General features: G+C 42.1%; 1 protein-coding gene across 1 annotated transcript in view; it reads right to left on the bottom strand.

The window, feature by feature from the left end:
- Window positions 1-750: 750 nt before the first annotated feature.
- spen (spen family transcriptional repressor) overlaps window positions 751-24,377 on the bottom strand; it is a 35,426-nt gene continuing 11,799 nt past the window's right edge. The window contains exons 3-15 of the mRNA XM_077513604.1: window positions 22,695-23,300; window positions 18,303-18,460; window positions 18,006-18,206; window positions 17,777-17,928; window positions 17,558-17,683; window positions 17,368-17,481; window positions 17,193-17,306; window positions 17,023-17,123; window positions 9,322-16,903; window positions 8,888-9,205; window positions 7,625-7,819; window positions 7,392-7,550; window positions 751-2,194 (exon numbers count right to left, since the gene is read on the bottom strand). Of these exons, the coding sequence (XP_077369730.1) occupies window positions 2,063-2,194; window positions 7,392-7,550; window positions 7,625-7,819; window positions 8,888-9,205; window positions 9,322-16,903; window positions 17,023-17,123; window positions 17,193-17,306; window positions 17,368-17,481; window positions 17,558-17,683; window positions 17,777-17,928; window positions 18,006-18,206; window positions 18,303-18,460; window positions 22,695-23,300 (9,958 nt within the window). The 3' untranslated portion in view covers window positions 751-2,062. The remainder of the gene's footprint in view (window positions 2,195-7,391; window positions 7,551-7,624; window positions 7,820-8,887; window positions 9,206-9,321; window positions 16,904-17,022; window positions 17,124-17,192; window positions 17,307-17,367; window positions 17,482-17,557; window positions 17,684-17,776; window positions 17,929-18,005; window positions 18,207-18,302; window positions 18,461-22,694; window positions 23,301-24,377) is intronic.

Raw genomic sequence — 24,377 nt, 5'->3', positions numbered from 1 at the left:
ACTGCCATATTACAAATAAATTGGTTTATATACTGTAGCATTTTTCTAAATATGCTAAAGCACAAATAAATTTGTACAAATTTTAGGACTAAACACAATTTCTCTTCATAACATTATGTAGGCCTTGCGTCCTTCTGATTTTCTGTATGTGGCCCTCAAATTAAAAAAGTTTGGACGCCCCTGTTTTAAGGTCTTTTAAGTATTTTTAAAACAAGTTTCACTATACTTCCTTTTAACTTTGTTTCCCCTTTGTTTTTAAATGTCTTTATTGACATAGATTGGACAGGAGAAAATGTATATTGCTGCCGACACAACCCACACAAGCACACTACTTGTACATGAACTATACAAACGTGTATATGTTCACAGTGCAATTGATGAGACTCACGTTCAAGTGACGTTGCTGTGTCAAATGGGGAGCTACTGACCTCTTTTGTCCAGTGAATGGACTGCAGGCACTTCTGCAGCGCTGGTCAGAATTTGGAACACATCCTACTTGACTTTGGGCAAGAGGTAGGGAACACCCAGGACTGGTCGCCAGCCATTTGCAGGGTACATGTAGAGAAGACCACCATTCGCACATTAAGTCTCAATTAATACGTTGTTTGTTTTTTTGTTTTTTGAAATGTGGGAAGAAGCCAGGGAGAACATACAAACTCCACATCGACCTTAGCCAAGATCGGAACGCTAAATTAGACTGTTGGGCAAATATGCCACCCACTACCACACCACCCTGTGCGACAATAAAGATTCAGAGTCATGGACCATTTAATGATCTTCAGAAGTTAAACAACAAAATTATTTTACAGTTAAAAATGTCCTCATGGAGGAGCAGCAAAATACACCCAAATTAAGACAGTTTTTGTATCAATCACTGTTTTTTTCTTCTTCTAATTTATCAAAACATAAGTGCCTTCAACATAATAATGATAGTATTGAGCTTGTAGTCATCAAACAAGACTGACAAGCGTGATTTACTTTCAGCATCGGTTTGCACACAAGAGTCCCTTTCCTCAGACAATAACGACACGGAGAAATATGAGCTCACATGGAGGACACATGGAAGTATTTACAGCTTCGCTTCAGAAAGACAAATCCACATGGGACAGACAATAACAAACACATCCAGTAGCGGCATGATGGCAAGTTCAAGTCACATTCGTTGCACATCTGTCATTAGACAGCTTGGGGCAGTGGGGGACCAAACCGGTAAGCTCACATAAAGGTGAAAGAAAATTCCCAACGTTCATTCACAAAAAGGAATGAAAATACAAAGTCATATATTAAAATAGATTATGATCATGTTTTCCTTGTTTTACATAAAGCACAAACATTTTGGCACAGAATTGAAAACAAAATACTTTTTTTTTTTTTTTTTTTTTGTGGATGACATGCTTTTGTCAAACAGCGGAAGAAGAACACATTGAAAACATCTGCAAAATAATCATCAATTCACTTGGTCTCTCCACATTGCATCAGTCTTGAACTATGTATCATATTTACAGTTGCACAATGGCCCGCAAAAGATGCTGCAAATTAACTTTTGACTGTAAACTGTACAACTCTCAACTTGGCCATGGAGCAAAAGCAGCAGACAAACTGATTCTTCATCTCTGGGTTATACCGTAATATGGATAATTTTACACTCAAATCTGTACAGACTTCACATTTTTTCTTATACATAGTGCAATGACTCCTCACGTCTGTCTAAAAAAAAATACATAAAAAAAAAAAAAAAAAAAATCACAATCACTTGGATGAAGAACAAAAAAACCCCAAAAACATCAAGAATCTCCAAAAGACTGAGTCTACATCCTTATGGATGCCTCCAAAACATGGCAACATTGAAATATTCAAGCAGAAATGCTCTTAGAAACGACTTCAACGCCATTGAGTGAATTAAGGACTTGGTGAAGTGAACCAAAATAGTGAGAAGGAAAAAAACAAAACAAAACAAATTTGCTTAAATGCTTAATTGAGATTTTCATTTAAAAATGAGGCAATTCCAGTTTACAAAAAAATAGCTGGTGTTGGCTTTTCTTTAGAAAACAAATAAATAAAATCAAACTGAGGCAATGACGATCATGAGGTGAGGTGAAATAGTGGAGATGCTGTTTAGAAGGTCCGGGGCCAGGCGGGACAGGTGGCTCTCAGAGAAGTCACATGGTGGGAAAATCTGCACCACGTAGGCAGCCTGGGAAATACAAACATGAACATATTAAGAGGGAGGGACTCCAACGATTCATAATTAGACCAGTCTTTCCCAACGTTTATTGAGCCAAGGCAGATATTTTACACTTGAAATATCTCAAGGAATACCAGCAGACAAATATGTCACTTCAGTCAAAAGTATGTTGACACACAATATTGAATGAGTCTCAACTTTTGAGAGGAAGTGTATTTACAGGGTGCTCCAAAAGTTGCAAGCAACTTATTTTTTTGCCATTTTGCGTCAGTTATCAATCGGACAGACATGAGGCCATCAGAATTTGGCAACTTAAAAGGATACTTCACTTATTTAGCTCATTATAGCAATAACAAATTTATATTTTTTCTATAATTAATTTGATACTTTCATTATTTTTCAAGTACAATTAGTACCTTTAAAAACACATTTTGCAACTTGTCGACTGAAAATGACATCACAAGGGCTCATGTAACCAATGACATCAAGGCAAGGCAAGGCAATATGGCGGCTGAGTCTGCAGCGCGAAAATCAGCTCTCTCAGGTTTTGGAAAATCTCGGTTAATGCCTGAGGTCTATCGAACTGTTGATGGTAAAATTATTGTGGAGGATGAACTGCTCAATTTCCTCGCAATTAAAATCAAATTGATGACCCAGGACGAGATTGTCAACCTGGCTACTAATGCATTCGACTCGGAGACAATCGAAGCCTCGAAGCGTCTCCTGTTTGAACTCTGCTCAACCACGCAGAGGAACGTTCTTCATAAAGGGGCACAAAAAGACGTCAACAACATCAAAAGTTGCCTCAAGGTGCTGAATGAATGTGGGGAGAATATCCCTAGATTCGTGTCGCACTACTTGGATGATTTGCCACCGGTGACTTTCAACAACATGGATATTTCAAGTCTGCTCCGAAAAATGGAACAGATATACACGGAAGTTTGCGCTTTGAGACACGTGACACAGCTGCAAGCAGATGTGAGTGAAGAGCTTCGAAGTTTATCTAAAGACATAAACTGTCGCGTCTCTGTCCTCGAGCGATCTTCTAAAACGGGTCGCTGTGGGGATTCGTCTGCCCCGGTGACGGGTGGAGTTGTGCGCCCGGTCGCTGGGCCAACCATGTCCGTGCAGGAGGAGGTGTATGGACAGGTGGCCTTTTCGAGCGACGTGACTGAAGGCGCCGTACAAGAGAGAAGTACGACGTCTAGTGGTTCCCGGGAAGTAACTTCCCCTCCCGGCTCTGCTGCGTGGACACGTGTAGTTAAGAAAACAAGACGCCGTGCTCCGGAGAAACCTCCAACTAAGTTGAATGCACACCAAAAAAGAAACCCCGGGAAAACGATCGTGGGTACAGGAGCTACAGGTAGCATCATAACGGTGCGGACGAAGCTGGTGAGTGTTTTTGCCTCCAAGTTTTCACCCGAATTGGATGCCGAGACCCTCTCGGTATATCTGAAGGAAAAACTTTGCCGTGAGGTTACCTGTCAGAAGATCGCTACGCCTAACAGTAGGTACGGATCATTTAAAGTGTCTTCTGAATGTAAGGAAATTGGGGAGATGTATGACCCGCAACTGTGGCCAGAAGGGGCACTTGTTCGGCGGTTTTATGAGCCTCGTAGGATCCGTTGGAGCAATGCATATGCGGCGCTGGGACGGAGTGAGCCTGCTGTTGTTGTGGGCACTGATTAGTACGATTATATGGCTTTTCGTGTCATGTCATACAACTGCCGTGGCCTGCGTTTAGGACAAAACGCAGGTGACAAAGCTCGCCGCATAGTTGTTGACAATTTACTGGAATCCTGTGATATTCTTTGCCTTCAGGAGACTTTTTTAGCTAAACAAGACTTGGAAAATTTGAATTCTTTTAATTCTGACTTCCATGGAGTTGGAGAGTCCACCAGGGACCTTGGTACGGGAATCGTTAGGGGGAGGATCCCTGGTGGAGTGGCCCTTCTCTGGAATAAGAAATTGGACTCCTCCATTGAGGTGATGAGACTTGATGTTGACTGGTGTGTTGCTGTTCAAGTTAATCTTGGGGGCAAAACGTTTCTCATACTGAATGTATATACACCATATGAATGCTATGCTAATGAGGATGATTATTTAGATAAATTAGCTTTTATTAATTCTTTTATTCAAAGTAATGCTTCTTCTGCTATTTTTATAATTGGTGATATGAATGCAGATATTTCGGATAAATGTTCATTATTCGCCAGCCACTTGACTCAGTTCTGTCAAGATGCCCACTTGGTACTGTCAAGTAAGGAGCTGCTAGCAGCTGATAGCTATACATATATTAGTGAGGCCTGGCATACAACATCATGGTTGGACCACTGTCTGAGCACAGCTGATGCACATGCTTCTATCGTCTCAATGAGCATCTTGTATGATGTTGTTTTATCAGATCATGTACCTGTTGTTTTAGAGATTGACATTGAAAATATTCCATCTCTATCTTGTCATAAGAATTCTGTCAACATAGGAGTACTGGATTGGGCAACCCTGTGTGAGGAAGACCATTTATTTTATTCCACTATGACGGATAAGCTGTTAAAAGAAATCAATTTACCAAAAGGTGCTATTGTGTGTGATCAGACAGTGTGTGAAAATACATCACATAAGAATGAAATATGTCAAATGTATAATGATATTGTGAAGGCTCTTTATGAAGCTGGCATGTACCTCCATAAATGTAAAAATAAGGGGTATAAAGCCAGGCCTGGCTGGAATAAATATGTAGCAGGATATTATGCTGAGGCTTGTGAAGCCACTCGAGCTTGGGATAGGGCAGGTCGGCCAAGACAAGGGCTAGTATTTGAGCAGAAGAAGCAAACTAATGCAAGGTATAAATATGCTATACGTTTTATCTGTAGAAATGAGCAGACATTGAGGGCTGACTCTTTGGCGGAGAAGCTTTTAAAGAATAATGCTATTGACTTCTGGAAAGAAGTAAAAGTTATTAATAATAGTAAAATAATTTTACCTAGCACTATCGAAGGAATATCTGGATCTGATAATATTGTAGCTCTCTGGCAAAAGAATTATAGTACCTTATTTAATTGTATTCTGAGTGAACCATACAGAGTGGATTATGTTGATTATAATGATTCCTTAGTGATTACGTCACAAGAAGTGTCTGAGGCAATTACCTCTCTGCCAAATGATAAAGTGAGTGGTATGGACCAGGTTTCTGCTGAACATCTTAAATATGCGAGTCAGAGGTTGGCTCCACTTCTTGCTTTATGCTTTACAAGCCTTTTGTTCCATGGCATTCTTCCAGATTCGATGCTGTCTGTTATGCTGGTGCCGGTAATCAAGGATAAAACCGGTAAAGTGGGCAGCCTTGATAATTACAGGCCGATAGCACTAGCCAGTGTATTGTCTAAGGTTCTGGAAAAAATCTTGCTGCTCAGGCTGAAAGACTTCATAAAAACCACGGATAATCAATTTGGTTTTAAAGGTAAACACAGTACAGATATGTGTATTTATGCTTTAAAGGAAATGATCAACCAGTATAAAAGTAATAATTCCTCTGTCCTTTTGAGCTTTATAGATGCTTCTAAAGCATTTGATCGAATTAATCATAGAAAACTATTTGAAAAACTAGATCGAAGAGGTGTGCCAAAATACTTGCTGAGGATCCTGGTATACTGGTATGGCCATCAAACTATGCAAGTAAAATGGGGGAGTAGCGTCTCAGCCCCATTTGGTGTTAGTAATGGGGTGAGGCAAGGGGGAATTCTTTCCCCACTATTATTTAATGTATATATGGATGACCTCTCCAAACAGTTGGGGGCCTGCAAAACTGGTTGTATGATTGGAAATTTATTAGTAAATCATATTATGTATGCAGATGATTTGGTGATTTTTTCTCCCAGCAGTGCAGGTCTCCAACAGATGCTAAATAAATGTTCAGAGTATGGGGTATATCATGATATTAAGTATAATGCTACTAAAAGTGTAGTAATGATTTGTCGAACAAAGGAGGATAAAAATCTTAATCTTCCAACTTTCAGGCTTCTGAATAATGATCTTTTATTTTGTGATAAAGTCAGGTATCTTGGCCATTTCTTTACGGACAAAATGTCTGATGACGATGATATTTGTAGGCAGCGCCGGGTTTTATATGTACAGGCAAATATGCTTAGACGTAAGTTTTATGCATGCACTAAGGAGGTGAAGCTGTCGCTGTTCAGAGCATATTGTACTCCTCTGTATACGGCCCATTTGTGGTTAAATTATACCCAAACTAGCTTACAAAAAATTAAGATAGCTTATAATGATGCACTGAGAGTACTATTAAATCGACCTCGATGGTCTAGTGCAAGTGAAATGTTTGTAACTGAAAGAGTTAACACACTGCAGGCAACATTGAGAAATTTGATGTTTAAATTTGTCTGTCGGTTAAATGATTCGAACAATGAAATTATTGTACATTTGTCAAACATCTGTCGAAGTGCTATACGATATCAGTCCCAGTTCTGGAAACATTGGTACTGTTGTCTTTTATATAATGCTTCTTAGTGTATATTGATATGTATGTATTTCTGCTTTATTTATTTATTTATTTTTTTATTGGTCTGTGTGTGTTTGGACTTCGAGTCTGTAATAAAGCTTCATCATCATCATCAATCACAGCTCACCTGTTTTCTAGGTTTGGTCAAGCTGAAATGTGATTGGTTACCTGAGTCCTTTGTCATTTTCAGTCAACACCAAGTTGCAAAATGTGTTTTTAAAGGTACTAATTGTACATGAAAATGATGAAAATATCAAATTTATTATAGACAAAATATTAATGTTTGACTGCCAAAAATGGCTAAATAAGTAAAGTATCCCTTTAATCTTTGCAATTTTTGGAAGTATATCATAACCTGCCAACTGACATCAGAGCAGCTTTGCAAAATTGATGCCTGCCAAGAAGTTTTTTCGATAACCCAATTGCAGTTTAGCACCTCTTTGAGAAACTCTATGACTGTCACATTGCTCCAATACTTTGTACAATTTAGGCTAACCAGGTCAGATTTCTCCAAAAAGGATCTGTTGATGGCAAACAACACAACGGGAGGCCTGCTAATATCACCACTGATGAAAACAACTACAATAACTCTTTGAGCAGGCATTTGTGCAAAGCCAGGGAAAGTTCCCTCTAATGTGCCCAGGCATGTGGTTGGGAATTGTAGTTTTAGACTAAAAATGTTAAACAGACCTGATTGGAACCAGGATTGGGCACATTGATGATACCAGCTGCCTGCTTGGCCTGCAGGTAGGTGATGAAGCCACTTTTCAAGGCTTGCGTTTGACTGAGGACGTCATCCTGGTCTCGACCACATGGCAGCGCCAGGAGCAAACAGTAATCATTCTCCACCTGCCATCGATGATATAACTTACGTCATTATTACTTTTGATCTTCCCACATTTTTTGAGGCCAAAAGTACTTACAGTCATCCGTCGCGCCACACTGTCGAGCTGAGACGCTTCCAGCCTCATCCTCTGAACAATGCGAAGAAGAGGACCGCCCTCTAGCGGCGGCAGTGAGCGCTGAGCCAATAAAGTGTTGCCGGAAACAAAGTGCAGCTGGACAGCAGCCTGCTCGTTCTTCAGTGCCAAAAGGCCTTGCCACATGATGGGGTATTTCTGTACAAAAACAACATTTTATTTGACTTTCCTATGAGGACGAGAATTGAAAATGCATTTCATCACTGAATTTCACTGCATTTCATCACAATCAACTTTCTCAGGGGCCTAATTCCAGTGTTGTGTGGCCGCTCTAGGGAAAGGGAAAATCAGTTAAAGAGTGAAAGATGTGTAGCTATATGAACCAAACTGCAACAAACAATAGCAGAGCCACAAAAATCTGAAAATTTGGCAATAAAAGAAGGGCGACTGAATTTGGTATCTGTTATTTAAGACAACACAAAAAAATAGGCTTAAAAAAAAAAAAACGCAAGAAAAGTAGTTGGTAAATATTTTTAAAGGTGCATTTTAAATGCTTATAGATTTACAACACCGTTGCATTAAAAATGCACCTAAAGTATTTGCCAATTGCAAAAAGAAAGTAGATGAAGAAAAGGAAAAGGAAAACGAAATGGAAAAAGATGATAAGGACAACGAAGAAAAACAAGATGTCGTAGTCATGGCAACCATTGTGTGACGTATGTCATTAGTTTGCTGCAGCCTCTCAGGAGCAAATGAATTTATTGCACAAAAGGTACAATTGAGGAATCTAAGATTCTACCTTGGGCCAACCGATGAAGGATTATAATTAATGTAAGCCATTTTAAAACTACTGTAACTGGAAAAACATTTTCACAGTTAGATAAATTTAAATAAATAAATATTAATGATTTTTTTTTTTTTTTTTGCCATTTTGACTGCCAAATGAAAAAGGATAGAACAAATGATGGCATATTATTCAGCCCTATGCTCCCAACTTCACGAGAGAAATATGTTGCAGTAAGCACAGAAACCAGAAAGAAGTTTAGGAGCAAGGCTAGCCTGTCACATCAACATACTTTAAAGATGAGAAGAAATCAGGGATCGTGTACATTGACTCAAAGTTACCACAGAATTTCTTTGAAATTTAAAGTCACGTTACGAATGGAGTTCTGTCTACGTGTGACTGGATCGCTTTCTTTTCACATTCTAATTGAACTATGAACAAATTAAAGCTCAATCACTGTTGAGTGTGTGTCTAATTCCCACCGTCAAAAGCTGCACCATGTCTATGGAGCGGTGTCCTGAATGATCTGACTTGGCATCCGCTCGTGGCTGAAAAGACGTTGACGAGGGTACCGCTGGCAGAGGTGAAGTCAAGAAAGCTGGAGAGCCTTTCTGTTGTGACTGATCTGGTTTGTGATTCAGGCCCATTGGGGTGGTCATCGGAGACTGGTATGAGGGTGAGACTCCCTCCCTTGATACTCGAGACATGTTCGAAGAGGTAGAATGGCGAAGGTGGGGACTCTCGGTCTTGTGAGACTGGGGCATTTTACATAGGCGACCCAGTTCAGGTTCTGGTGGAATCTAATAAGTAGAACAAAAATCAACACATCAGTATGTATTGTATAAACGGCGCCTTGTGGTACTAGAGGATGCAATTTCATTAAGAATGCTGTCACCAGTAAAAGCATTTTATTTACCTGTGAAGATGCGCTCCGTCCTGATGAAGGATGTCCAGTTAACTGGGGCGCAAAGGCCCTTGGGTCACGATAGACTGGAAAGGAGGCCACACTTCCTGTATGAGACAGCTGGATGCCATGAGGGTGAGGAGACACCATGACGGGGCTGGATGTGTGAACTGCCCTGATTCTACTTTCACTGTTCGGTGAATGGATCAGCTGTCCTTCCGGTGCTTTGAAGGATTCTTTTCCTGAAAGCTCAGCATTCTTCCTCACAGAGATGTTACTGTTTCCGTTCTCTGAGCTGTGCGACAATCTTGTTTCCACAGCGGCCTGCTCTCCCAGATGTTGATGGGCGAGCATGCTCTGGTGCACGCCTCTGTACTGCTCCACACTTAAGTTTGCATGGAGTCCTCCGCGATCATTGTGACGCAACATGACATCCGATTGCAGCTGTGGTAATGAGGCTCTGCTAAGGGCTTGGTTAAAAGGTCTGTGTTCCTCCTCAGTTACACCGCTGACACCACCAGCAGTAGACAATGAGCCCTGGGGAGTTGAATGAGACTGCCTGATGACAATCGACTGAGATATGCCTGAGTGTTGTACTGGCAGAGTAGAGGACAGAGAGTTACTTCGCCTTCCATAGCTGATGGCGGGCATCTGTGAAGCGTTCATCCTTGCGTCGTGTGCCACTGACTGGGTGACACTGTGAGGTTGGATGATGACAGAAGACTGTTCTGAGTGTGGGTGATGCATGGTGGCATTGAAATTTGACCTAGATGACAAGCCGTGAGGCACGACGACTGAGGTTCCTACTGGCGAATTGCTCGGGGCGCCCGCTTTGACAAGACGTGAAGGGGAGAGAACAGCTGACTGTGAGGACTGGGGGTCTTGCCTTGGTTGCAGAGCTGAGTGATCAGCCGGCGTGCCAGGACTGGAGGTCATGCATGATCTAGATAGTGAGGGGTGATGAGGACTCTTGATAGAACTGAGGTTAGACTGTTGGGCTGATTTTTGGGGCAGCACCTCCGTTCCCAGTCTCTTATCATGCTGCTGTTGTATGACAGCTTGGTTGTACATTAAAACTTGAGGAGCTGAGACTGGCTGTTGAAACATCTTAACCACACTTCCCTGTGATGCTGTGTGATATAAAACCTCTGGCTTGTCACAGCCATGGCTATCCTGCTTGGTACTGGAAATGACAGGTTGAGAGTTATAAGACTGGCTGCTCAAGAGAACCCCTGTGCGGCCAAAAGCAGATGGAGTAGGGGGTACTTTTGTACCGGGGAACTGAGACAAGGGAATTATTGGGTCTTGCTTTGTCTGAGATTTAGGCATAACTTGTTGAAACTCTACGTCCCCAGCGCTGGCTTGCGGAATTTGACTTATTTTGGCTCTCATTCTGTGGGGCCCTTCTGTTTTTTGACCAGAATAACTCAGAACAACAACACCCTCGGATGTATTTACTCTAAGACCGGGAATGGAGTGTGAGGTGCTCTCGACAACAGAGCGTCCTCTAGTTTCATCCTCAACGATATCAAAGCCATGGTATCGATGATTTTCATTAGAACTTGTTTTGAATTTTGGTTTGGCCAAAGCGGGACACATGCTTCTACTGCTGAGGGAAATTCGTGGTGTCTCGTCTGTATCATAAGGTATTGGAATGCGACTTATTACGGAGGTAGTAGGGGAAATGACCGTATGTTGGGTGGTCTCACCACAATTATTGGGGGACTCTGCCAGTGGTTTATATTTGTGATGTATAGACTGTGGCAGTAATGGCAATTTATCTTCCACATGCCGTGGACCCATGGCAACAGAGATACTTTCATTTTCTGACATGTGTAAATGATCTGACGTAGCAGTTGTCACCAAAGTGGTAGGGATAGAATTGCTGTTTGATGCAGACACATATTTAGGTTCCATTAGGATTTTTCTTAAAGTGCTAGAACTAGGATGGAGATCAGAAGCTTTAGTATCAGGAGGCATTGGGGGATTGATTGAAGAGGGTCCAAGTGAAGTTGATGTTGGTACAGGTGAAGTTACCACCGTTACATGACATGGGGGACTAACAAAGATTCTACTTTCTTCAGTTCTCGGAGGCCAGTTGGGCAGAAGTTTAGCAGGTCGTAACAAAGGGACACCTGACTGAGATACAAGTGGTGGACGGGCAGGTAAAGGAGTAAGACTAGAGGGAGACGAGACTGCTGCTTGTGAATGTTTTTTGCCACTGGTGATGACTCTTGAATTTGAATGAAAGGCTGATTCTTTTGGCACAGGCTGTTCAACTTCGGGTTGCTCTGCCTCTTTGGGTGTGTCCAGAGTTGTAGAGCTTATAACATCGTGCCTACATGTAGCAACAGCAGTTACCACTGATCCCACTACAGTGGTCCCAGTTGTAATAACTGCCGCTTTGGAATTTATGATTTCAGGATCCTCTGGGATTGATTCAGGTAGCTTGAAAGGGGAGGGCTCTGGACGCACTACATCTTCATTCTTCTTATTTACGGGACATTTACGACTTCTTGACTTTTTCTGAGTTTTAGGTCTACCTTTACCTGTTTTCTTGGTTGTATTGGCTACTGGGGAACCATCAATAGTCTTAGATTCTGAAATTGGACTCTTTGGGCTCGATATCACAAGACCATCATCTGAGTCTGCACCAAGAACAGTATTGGTTTCAGTTTCCATGTTCTCACTGGTGGCAACAGACAGCAACGAATCAGGAGTGGGAATAAGAGCACCGAAAGTGGGAGTAGCAGTGAATCCCTCTGCATCTGCACATGATTCTTCAGCTGTGATGGAATCAATAGCAGCTGCAAGCTCTGTTTCACTTGATGGGTTCGCTCGCTTTTCCTCTTCAACCTCAGTTTGTGACTGCGACACTACAGTAGGTACTGTGGGCACTTGCCCTGGAGGTGGCTCCTTATACAGCCGGGGAGGTTGCTCCGCAAGTTTGGCTATATTTTCAACTGCCTGCTCTAGTTCCATTTGATGTGCGAGAAGAACAGCAGCTGGGTGTACTGGAAGCTCTGGTTCTGATGCAGCATCTTCGTTTTTCACATCAAGTGCCTTTGATTCTTCGGGAAGGCATATTGATATTGATTCTTCAGACTTAACTACAGCTTTGATTTTCTTAATACTGGCTGGAAATGACTCAGGGCCATTATTTTCAGAACGAAGCAAACCTTTTACATCATCAACACTTACACGGATTTCAAGATTTCTCAAGGTGTGGGACTTATCTTGAGTGAACTGCTTGGTACTTCGCTTGAACCTTTGTCTTTTCATTTTGACACTCTTTTCAGCCACTTTGCTCTTCAGGAGAGTTGCACCTACGTTCTCAAGATCCCCACCAGTCGATGCAAGTGCTGTGTCTTGTACCTGTTTGTGCATTTGCGAGTTTGTGTCTGATAACTTTGCAGTTAGTACTGATTCAGCTTTGGGTTTTAGCTCTGATTCATCACAACGGACCATTTCTGTTAGTTCAACTAAAGCTGTAGCGCCTTCAGACTGCTTGTCAAGTCTGTTGCCTTTTTTGTTAAGTGGAGTTGATTCGGTCAGTGGCATTTGCTGCACCTTTGTAGGAGAGCTCCATCCCACAGATGATTTCACAACTTCCGGTGTGCTTGAGGTATCTCCCACCTCTGTCGTAGCATCTGTTGTTTTCTGCGTATCCACTTTTGCTGGCAATGAATGGTCAACTCGTTTAACACCTCTTTTAGGTGGGCGTCCTCGTCTAGGATTGGTAGATGGAGCTTGAACACCTTGCTGTACGAGTTCTTTATCTGCAGCACGTTTGCGCATTGTTCGTGATGGCTCCACTGCTTCTTTGCCAGACTGCTCTCCTTCATGTATGGTTGCATAGACTGATCGGACGTTTCTTCGCCGTGTTCTGCCATGAACCAAACCAGACTCAAGGTTGTGTTCAGAATTTGATGCTCGAATTGGAGACTTTGATGCAATTTTGCACTCCAACGGTCCTTTTTGTGCATCTGCTCGTGTAGATGAGCCCCTTTTGAGTTTCTCTCTATCAATACGTTCACTCTTTCGTGTTGCAGGTTTATTTTTAGCATTTTTGGTAGCCTTTGATGCGCGCAATATGGTGTGCGGCTTTGCTCTTTTATTTTTAGGTTGTCTTCGGTTAGGTACTGGTTCACTTTCAACCTGTAGCTCTGGCATACATATTTCATGGACCATCTCTGCTCTCTTAGATTCCTCAAAATTATGCGTTTTCTGAATTTGTGCCTCGTGGTCACGTTCATCTTTTATGTTTGTATACTCGGAGCATGTAGACTCTGTATTCTCCTGTTCAAAATTAACCCCAGAACTCCCTGTAGTTGGAGGTTCATCTTCCACAGGAAGATTGTGCTCAACTGGCAAATTGTCACCAATTTCTGCTTTGGGCTCAGTTACCTCGATTTTTGCTTCTCTTTCATTTTCAGTCTCTGGAAACATATTTGGTTTAGGCATTATAGGTTTCACATCTTTCAAAAGAGGAGGTGAGGGAGAGAGCTCAACAACGGTCACTACACTGTCTTCTTGTTTAGATGCCACATGTTGATCAAAGGGCAGTATTAAAATATCATTCTTTTCGGGTGATGACATTTCGTTCAAGCTTGGAACAGTTGGGGTAGCAGATCTGGTCGAATGGGGGCAGACTGATTTTTCATCAACTTTCAATCGTGTGGTTGCCATTTTATCAGAGAGCACATCATCACAACCTGGCACATAATTATGTTTCAACTCCACCACGGCCGAATCCATCTCGGGATCAAGTGGACAAATGTCCTTGTCTTTTTGTTGTTGTAGCTCCAAAAAACGACTGTGGAATAGCACAATGGGCACTGGTGGAACATCACCATCTTCACATTCTGTCTGGACTTCAGGTTCACCTGGCTGAGCTAAATTCCTATCAACTCCTGTTTCAGATTGTTGGTCTTTACGTTCAAGGTGCTGCAAACGGCGAGAATCCTGTTCAAAGATGGAGCTATGAAGGAAGCGGGAGGCAAACAGTTCCTGGCGTTCTTGGTCCTGAGGCTTAAGTTCCTCTTTTTTGCTGTGCAGATTTTCAGCAGAGTTCGCACGAATCTTTTTCTTCTTCATATACCAAGAAGGAATTGGTCGGGGTGCTAGTTCCACCTTATTTTTATCTGTGCAGCTGTGTGTGGTTGGGAAGCGAGAAGGAAGAAAGGACCAGTTGTCTTCCCGGGAGGAGTAAAGTGTCTTGGCTCTTTCGAGAAGTGCTTTTGTATCAGGGGTTATAGTTTTGTCTAGCGCAAACGAGTAAAATTTATTCTTTTCCAATGAGCCACAAAGTTTCAGATCTGTCATCCTCTCATCATGCTCCCTGAGGATATAAGACAAGGAACTACTGGACTTGTGAGAGATGATTTTTCTTTCTCCGTCATCATCAGAATCGGACTGTACTTCTCCTGGTTCCAAATCCTGGCTGTGGCATTTACCAACACTTTCACTTTGCAAAGTCAATTCCATTTTTTGAGAATCAGAGGAAACCCTTCCTAGCCAACTGTACATTAAGTCCTCATTGCCTCCAAGAAATGATGCAGTCAGCTTTTCCTGCTCACTTACAGGTGTTTGAAAATGTTTAGGTTTCAGGGCCATATTACTTTTCAATGACTGTGTATGTGGAAAGTGTTCTTTTGTCAGAGATGATTTTGTTTCCGTGTTTACATCTGAGATAGAAATATGGGTCGTTTCCTCTTCCCTTCTTAAAGAAATGGGATCTGTTGAGGGTTTAAGATAGTGAAAAATACCATCATTCAACTTTTGACAAGTTTGAAAGTTTTCCTCTCTTTTTGACTTGATATCTATTTTGTGACTTTTATACAAGGCAAATTCATCATTTTTTATTTCCTGGTTTGGTTTCCTAACATCACGTAAGGCACAATCCATTCCAAAGTCTTGAGTTTCATCGCGAGGTGTGTAGTCACACTTATCGCTCTTGTCGAGATCACAAAGCTTGGCTTGCAACCATCGACTCTGTTCAGTTTTGTGTTTTGTTAAGGTATTAGACTGGCCAAAGCGTACAAACTGATCGTCATCTTCAAAGTCTCTACAATTTTTTCCACCTTGGTCCTTCTCACATAAAACATCTCTCTGTTCTTTGACTTCACTGAAATCAAGGGTGCTGTCACTTGATGTCATTGTGAGACTGGAACTATTTTCACTTTTTGAGCTCATTAATTTCATCTTTGGCAAGGGGGAGTCTAATTGTTCTGAATATTTATCTGGCAGTGCTTGCTCGGATGGCAGCTGAAGAGGAAGGTTTATGGAGTCATTTTCAGACTCTTGTCCCTCTTTAGGACTATTAAATGAAAATATCCGGACAGATTTATCCCTGCTATGTTCCCTTTTTTGCATCTTTTTTACGAAAACATTCTTATGGAAATCAGAGTCCTTATTATGCCAAGGCTTATGAAGGACAGATCTACCAAAGTCATCTTCACTTATTCTCTTCTGATGATCATTTTTGCCAGAGTCTTCAAAACGCCTTTTTCTTGCAGCCAAGCGTTCAAAATCCATTGAAACACCACTGTCGAAACCAATTTCAGATTTTCCATGTTTTTTGGACTTCATTTTGACATCCGTGTCAATGTGTTCCACTAAACTGTGCATGTTTTTATCTCTGGGCCCCTTTCCATTTCCTTTTGACGACTCTGTGCGGAACAGAGGACTTCTTTGGTCAGCTGAAGGTGATACCAGTCTAGGACTGTCATTCCCACACCTCACTATTTGTTTTTCATGAGTAATCAGTTTTCCTTCATCTTCTTTCACACGTGTTAACTGCACCACACAAGGCAGAAGATCCAACTTGCCTTGACTTGAGCTATCATTCAAAATGTTACCATTTTTACTTTGAAGGGAACACTCTGTGCTTATGTCTCTATCAGGTTCAGGTTCTGCATCACATGTTTGGATGATTGGGGAAGATACTTTGAGCTTTTTAAGCCTCTGTCTCTCACTTTTATCCTTATCTCCGCGATCAATACGTCCAACTCGCTTCTCCTTTTCAACCAAATGGACCTTTTCAACTTCACCAATCCCCTTTTCAAATTTGTTTATTTTATTATACCGTTCTGTGCGTGACTTATCAAGTTTATCAAGTCTGGGAGGCGAGACTGAACTGCAACTACCACTTCTTTCAGAAGACGGGCAACATATTCGGCGGTCGGAGTCACTTGGTATCCTTTCAGAGATTGAAGGGGAAGCTATGGGGGTTGGAGGGCGACGGGAGGCAACAAGAGTTGGGCTTTGACTTCTCTCAATGGTTCTTCTCCCGTGGTCACGTCCGCGGTCCGTCTCAAAGCGCTCCCTCTCCCTCTCTCGTTCTCGCTGCAAATAACTGTATTTTCGAATATCCTGCTCATAAGGATCAGCTCGGTACTCTCTGTAGTCCCTGGTGTCATCGTAGTACTGTGTTTCATAGTAATCTCCTTGATATGGATCCCATTCGGCGTAGAACTCACGACTTCTGCTTGTGTATTTACGGCGAGGATCTTCAGCATATGTTCCTGGTGTGCGTACATTTTCATAATACTGTCTCTCCACTTGAAACTCATATTGTGAGCGGCGATCATCCCTGCCAAGATACGGCATAAATATTGCAAATGACAACAAATAGGAGCCAAGGATTGCCCTCATTTAAATTGAGGTATGAACTACAGTACATTTATTAAGCAAACAAACAAACAAACAAACCTTCTTTCAGAAAGAATGTCATAAAAATCTCTAATATCCTGGCCAGATGCTTGCATTGAACGATAGAAAGCCATCTGACTCTCCTGATTGGCAAAATCCACCTAATGGAAAAAAATAGATAGTTTCAATGACTATTTTACAGGTAATCAGACATACTAGAGCAGGTTTACCTTTATTTTAGTGCCCCCTATCTTCCATCCCTTTGTGTCTTTGACTGCAGCTTGAGCATATTCAATGTTGTTATACAAGATAAGGGCCATTCCTTTCATCCTGTCAAATACAACCTGCAGAAGACAAACTTGTCAGATGCCCAAAAGGGCAAAGTACAGTTATATATCCACCCACCTTGACAACATGTCCATAGCGGCAGAAGTGTCGGGTAAGAAACTGTTCAGTTGTGTTTGATGCTAATCCATCCAGCCACACACAAGTTGTAGGCATACTCTTTCCAAAGCCCAGCTGAAAAGGAAAGCCTTTTTAAAATATCTGTATCTTAGACCTGTTGATCGATTTTCTTATGGAATTTCATTCTTACTTTTAGTCTATTGTTTCCAAGGTACTCCCCATCCATCTTCTTTATAGCTTTGCAGACACTTGCAATGTCACAGTATTGCAGAAAGGCATATTGTGGGGCTCCGTTCACTTTCTTGATGTCAATATCCTTCATGGAAAAACAAACAAACAAACAAACAATCCTGTTAGTACGTAACTTTGTCAAACGTGATGCAAAGCTCAAGTTGCTTAATAAACATACCACAATCTCTCCAAAGCGTTGAAAGATGCTGAGTAGATCATGATATGTGGTGGTCTTCTCCAAGTTCCCAATGAACAATGTTCTTGTAGCCTTTGGATGAAACTCATCTATCCTTTCATCCAAGGGTCGGAACTCATTCTCACTCTCAGTCTCTGGAAAGGTTTATTTTTTGTTAGTCGATGTATTGACTTAATAAGACTATGTATAAGACTTCAAGATCACAACATACCTGGACCGTTCCAGGCTGTGACATCAATTTGCATTCCAAAGAAGAGCTTCCCCTTTGATGCTCCGAGAGCTTTTTCTTGGTCTTCTTGTTGCCGGAAAAACACAAGTCCATATCGCTCCTCTGAAGCTCCATGAATTTGAACAGATGTGACTTTTCCATGTTTTTTAAACTCATGAAACAAACCGTCTTTGAGACTTGTATCTGTAGTTGAACACAAATTATATTTTCAAGGAAGTGTACTGAAAAAAAAAAAAAAATATTTACTTGAGATGATAGGCAACAACAACAACAACCCACCTGTAGAGCGTACAGGAAGATTTTGGACCTTGATACCGAAGCTTTTACGTGGTTCATCCTTGTCAAGGGATGATAAAGGAAGTGCTGATGGTGCTGGAACAGCAGCTGACTGCACGGAACGAGCCGGCGACTCATCACTTGAACTGCTGCTGGAATCACTGAGGCAAAGACAAAACCATCATATGAACATAGCCTTGCTGTATTGTCACAACCTACTAGAATGCAAAATGTTGCAGCTATATTGTTTTCCCATCGAACTACATACAGTACATTATGTCAATTTAAATACATTTTGCTGGCTGGCTCGACAAACACATGTACTTAAAACAGCCGTTGCTGTTCCACTTGGATCCCATAGGTGTGTAATAGCATATTTTTAAAATGTTGCCAAAGTGTCAAAACAAATCAAGAAGGCGGCATTTCCACCCAATGTGTCTAGGACTGCTAATGCTAAACAACAACAAACATTAACCAACCTAACATTAATTAAGGTGGCTGTGCACACATTGCGCAGGGGCAGTGATTGGGAAAAAAAAAAAAAAAAAAGAAGCAAAACTCCTAACTGTTAGCTATGTCACAAGACCAAATATCTCCTCTTGATTTTCAACCAATTCTTAGCACTACATCCTAAAATGTGTGCCGGTGTTGCCCGTGTGTAGCGTTTCAGCTCAGTGCAGTTGTGAGAATGACATCCACACCAAAGCGGGGGCTCTCGACAAAGGTAGACTTATTTTCTTTAAAAGAATTGGCCCGGTACAACGACACACGGCCGCAAGATGAGCCGTGCGACCAACCACACCTTGCTCAACGTTACAACAAGAAAATGAGTCGAGTCGACACGAAAAATTAAAAGGACCTTCCAATCAACGTCCTTCTCCTTCGACATCGGTATCCCAACTGGCGGGAACTCAGGGCAGGCACTTGTACATAGGCGCCACCTGATGACATCACTCATCAGCGACACTCTCAACTAAATCTGTTACATGTGCTCACCACAACGCGTTTCACAATCGGCAATAACGCTAATATATAAGTGCAATAGAATATCATCCTTTTACATCAATGCACAAGAACTGCTTACTACTCTCACCCATTAGTTTATTCTTCTTATGCACATGTGCAGTCATGCATTATTCATATTTTTATTTCATTATATTGCATTAGCAGTAAACACTTTTAAACACAGGCACCAAGAAGAAGCAACCTCAAATGTTGTATTGTATACAATGACAAATGAGGTGATTCAAATTCGGATTTGTCCGTCGCTGCCTTCCACTGTGAAAGGCTAAATGGAAGAGTGTGTGCGAGTGTTAAAAATCATGGCTGCCTCATTTTCTTCAAACCATCCCCATGCCAGCCTCTCTCACTGCTCTTTTTTTTTCTTCCCTCCCCTCCCTTTCTCTTCTGTGCTCAGACACTCCCGGAAGTGCTACTGACTGACGGAGCCTGGCCTGTGGGAGTGGGCAGGCAGCCAGCACCGGCTAGAAATTTCCAGTTTCAACTGGATCTCACGGAAGGAGGTTGAGGTGGGGTTGGGGGGTTGGACTTTACCACAGAGGTACGCAGTGAGATAGAGAACAGTCGTCTCCTGAAAATACCCCAATAGCACTACCTCATATGACCACAGGTGTCACTCTATACTGTTTACAATATCCAAAAAGGCCCATGCAGTTCACACCAGAAAACATGTATTGGCCTATGAGCATGTAGGTGTGTGCTTTGGCATATCGTAGCTCCTTGAAGTGTTCTCATTTGTATAAATTAATATGTATGAATGTGATGCATTTTAAAGCGCTTTGAGCATCATATGGTGTCGAAAGCAGTAAGTTTAGTCCATTTACCATTTATGTTTTGAATGTGTACCCTGGGAGAGGAGGCAGCAACAAGCTTCTTCACCAACGGAACAAAACAAAGCCACAAAGCAATCAAAGCAACAAGTACAGGTATGTGCCATCATAAGCTAGCAGAAGGTACGACAAACAATTCAGTAGCGAGCAAACTTCATCAAAGACAGCTGGTGACCCACGGACAGCAGGCGCGTAAATTACCAGGCACTACAAGCTAGGAGAGGATGAGAAAAACAGCACCTTCACTAGCAAGTTGTATTCGAAACAAGTCAAAGCAACCATCGGCAAGACTGGGCCATGAAAATAAATCTGTACTTCCATGAACAGGTTGCTGGAGGGAAAAAAGGTTGTGGCATAGGGTATTGATTTGGACTCTACTGACCAATTGTGATAACATGATCACATTTTCGTATCTGTCTCAGTGTTAAAATGGCTTCAAGTATGTCTGACCACAGAGCTGGAGCACCTGCCACACAGTCGCGGTGCATCCATGTCGAAATGACACCATCCTGAAATGTATGACTGGAACCGCTTTAGAGCAGAGAGTCATCAATTCTGAACAGCAAGTAAATTATTCAGCGTCAAGAGAGAAAATAATACAGCAGCTACACAGTCACACCACACAACTGGTCCGATAACCATAAATGAATTAGCATGTTATTGCACGTCAACTAGAATTTTTTTTTTAGATAGCATGGCGGTGGGCCAAAACCTTGTACCTCCAAAATCGTGACTTTTCAGGAGACCCCAAAAACGGTAGGCTATGTTTGTTCCACCATTATTGCATCAACAAAGAGAGCAAACCATTTTCAACACTTGATTTGTCAATAATTTATAAAAATGACCTCACTTTGAAGTGGTAACACTATCTTGGAAACTTATTGGAAAACCTTAACCCTAGCTTGAAACCCGAATTTGAAATCCAAACAGTCTTAGAATTCTGACAGCATTTTGAAACCTTAACCCTGACTTTATTAAGCCACAGCTACTTCCATATGCCAACCCTTTTTTGAAATCCTAATCTAGCTTAAACCATTTGAAATAACAATTTGAAAACCACAACAATTAATTGAAACCTAACATTGAACTGAGGACATTTATGATGAGAATAAATCACAATATTTTGTGAGACTTCGACATACAGACATCAGCTCAGTGAATTGAAACAAACATCCATCCATTTTCTTGACCGCTTATTCCTCACCAGGGTCGCAAGGGTGCTGGAGCCTATCCCAGCTGGCTTCGGGTACACCCTGGACTGGTTGCCAGCCAATCGCAGGGCACACAGAGACAAACAACCTTCCAAACTCACAAGCACACCTAGGAACAATTTGCAGCGCCCAATTAACCTGCCATGCATGTCTTTGGAATGTGGTAGAAGACCCATGCGGGCACGGGGAGAACATGCAAACTCCACCCAGGAAGGCCGGAGCCTGGACTCGAACCGGAGTCCTCAGAAATGGGAGGCGGACGTGTTAACCACTCGGTCCCCGTGCCGCTGAATTGAAACAACTAACCCCAAAAGTAGTCTTTTGCCTCACCACATAGCAACAGACTCAGATTTAAATAGTTTTTGCAAAGACAAAAAATAAGGTGATGGAATTTATTGCAGTGACTAGTAGTGGACAAGTTTCTGTTCTGGCTGCTCAGTATAATATGGCTAAAATGACAAGTAGAGCAACGAAAGTGGACAAAGACAACCAAAAAGACACTTCACTTTCTTATCAGCTATAAGTAGTAGTTGTCCTTGTCTAGCAGAGGTAACTTTTTACACTTGTACAACTTGCAAAGTAACAGAGGTTACAGTAGCACACTATGCCAACAGTGAATTAAATCCCTGCAGTGCCAGACGTGTCCCCCTGCTTCAGCCAGTTCATGTCCAGGTGCGTCCAGACTTCCCTCTCCCCCGCCACTTCAACCAGCTCCAACTGCGGGATCTCAAGGCATTCCCAGGCCAGCCGAGAGACATACTGTAGATAGTCTCTCCAGCGTGTCCTGGGTTGTCCCCGGGCCCCCCCGCCGGTAAGACATGCCTGGAACACCTCTCCAGGGAGGCATCCAGGTTATATCAGAACTAGATGCCCGAGCCACCTCAACTGCTTCTGCTCAACACGTATGTATGTATGTATGTGGCCCACGGAGGGAAAAGTTTGGACACCCCTGTTCTAGGTAAAGTCGTGCCCCTACGTTTGACCTTGATTAGACCTTCTACCGCAGCTGGCAGAAAAGGCTGCACGGCCATGTTTAGATCTTTTTAGCGCCCACTAAATAGCTCATCTGACAATATACAGTCTTCTGGTAGTTAACGTTAGTATAGCAAGCATTAAAGATAAATGGAGTCGCAAAAGCTTCCCCCGAACATTCCAATCGCCCATTGAAAAAGCAAAATGATATACACTAGAGGCCATGTATTTCTCATTTCATAACTCGAAATTGAAGGCACCACTGTAAACAACAAACATGTATAGAGCTAAAAATAAATAAATAAATAAATAAATAAATAAATAAATGAATAAATAAATAAATAATATAAAGTTTCTGTCACCTGCCACTCGTGCTGCTGCTGGTGCTGCTGACCGAGTCGGAACTGGAGGAGCGGCTGCGAGAGCCCGAGACGCTGTGGGAGCGTGGAGGCCGACTGGCCTGGCTTGCCAGTCTCTGGGGAGAAGGATTTTGCGAATGCGTCGAGTGTGGAGAGCGGCTGCGACTGTGCTGGAATGACCGCTCGTTGCGCCGTGCCCTGTCCTCTCTGTAAAGGTCCCTGTGAACCACACTGGCCAAAGTAAAGGCCTCCCTGGTCCGAGATTCGTAACGAGGCTCTGGTGTCTCAAAGCGACACGGACTCCTGCTGTGGGAGCGGTAGAAGCTAACCCCGCTGGATGCAGAGCCTCCACTTCCCCCTGTGGCGGCCCCTGCCGCTCCACTTGTTCCGGTGTTGCCAACAACAGCGTTAACGATACCGCCAACTCCGGAGGACAAAGTTGTAGTGCTTCCCATGGAGTTACCGGAACCATTCCCAGATGAGCTAAGAGTTCTGTCTCTTGAATAGTAGTCTGTGTCATAGTGCCGTTGACGTTCGAAGCTGCTCCCTTGACGCTCATGGTGACCATAAGCACTGTGGTCATATGTCCGCTCACGACTTTCAGTAGACCTAACAGAAAAAAGAAAAAAAAAATGGGAAGAAAAATCAGAAAAATTTAATAATATCTTTGAGACAAAACCAACCTTTTTCAAATAATTTGTTTGATAAACCTAGCACAAGATTTTCTGAGATCATCTTTTTGTTTGTTGTGTTGCACAATTTGAGGTCAGTCATGAAAATCAATTAACATACAGAAATAAAGGAGGTAAAAAGTAATTATTTCTAACCATGTACTTGAATCCCAATTGTGCGTTTTGAAGAAAAGGACGACTGAACAAATGTCAGTTCTGTCCTAACCTAAAATTAGAACATTTCCGAATGACAGTTTATCACGTTTTTGGCTGACTTGTAGTCAGTCACAAGAAGGAGTCATGCCATATGCCAAAATGCCTTTCAACTCTGTGTCATTTCCGCACACTGTGACAGTCTGTGCTGGCCTCTTCCAAAGCAGTTTTCAGGTGTTCTGGCCCAAGTTTTAGATGCGAGGTTACGCAGGACGGGCACTTGGAACAACATCAAACAAAACATGTCTTCTATGCGGTTGCGGCTATACGCGGCTTCCCCAAAGTGACCAGAGTAATAGTTTTCTTTTCTCTAACTCAGTAAAGTTTGTCTTCCAATATCACTTCCAATTCCATTATTGCAAACCTTTATTTTGCATTTGTCATGCTATCTTAGTAATTTGGGCCCTAGTAGTCTCAACAGACGATTTGTGGTGTATATTCTGTTCTTTCAAAAACATGACGATGCTGTTTAATGTCACCTATTGCGATTTTTAGCCACATAGTACAGAGCAACCATGACAGCAATTTGTGCTGCTTTCCTTCATCACCCTGTCTAGGTTGTCATGCATGATGGCATTTTAAGTTATTGTGTTAAATTTGATGTATTATTAAGCAAAAAGAAGAGACAGAGAGAGAGAGAGAGAGAGAGAGAGAGAGAGAGAGAAAATGTGTTTGATCTCAAACTTCAAATATATGAGTTTCTGACTCAAGAATCAATGTTTATTTATAACATAATTAATTAGATATAGAATCAAGTAAGAAGTAGAAAAAGGAAGAAGCTGTAATGTACGTGGCAGGAACA

This window comes from Festucalex cinctus, chromosome 2, assembly GCF_051991245.1.
Source record: "Festucalex cinctus isolate MCC-2025b chromosome 2, RoL_Fcin_1.0, whole genome shotgun sequence".
NCBI lineage: Eukaryota > Metazoa > Chordata > Actinopteri > Syngnathiformes > Syngnathidae > Festucalex > Festucalex cinctus.
The sequence above is the reverse complement of the archived record's forward strand: the minus strand, read 5'-3'. Positions and strand labels throughout refer to the sequence as shown.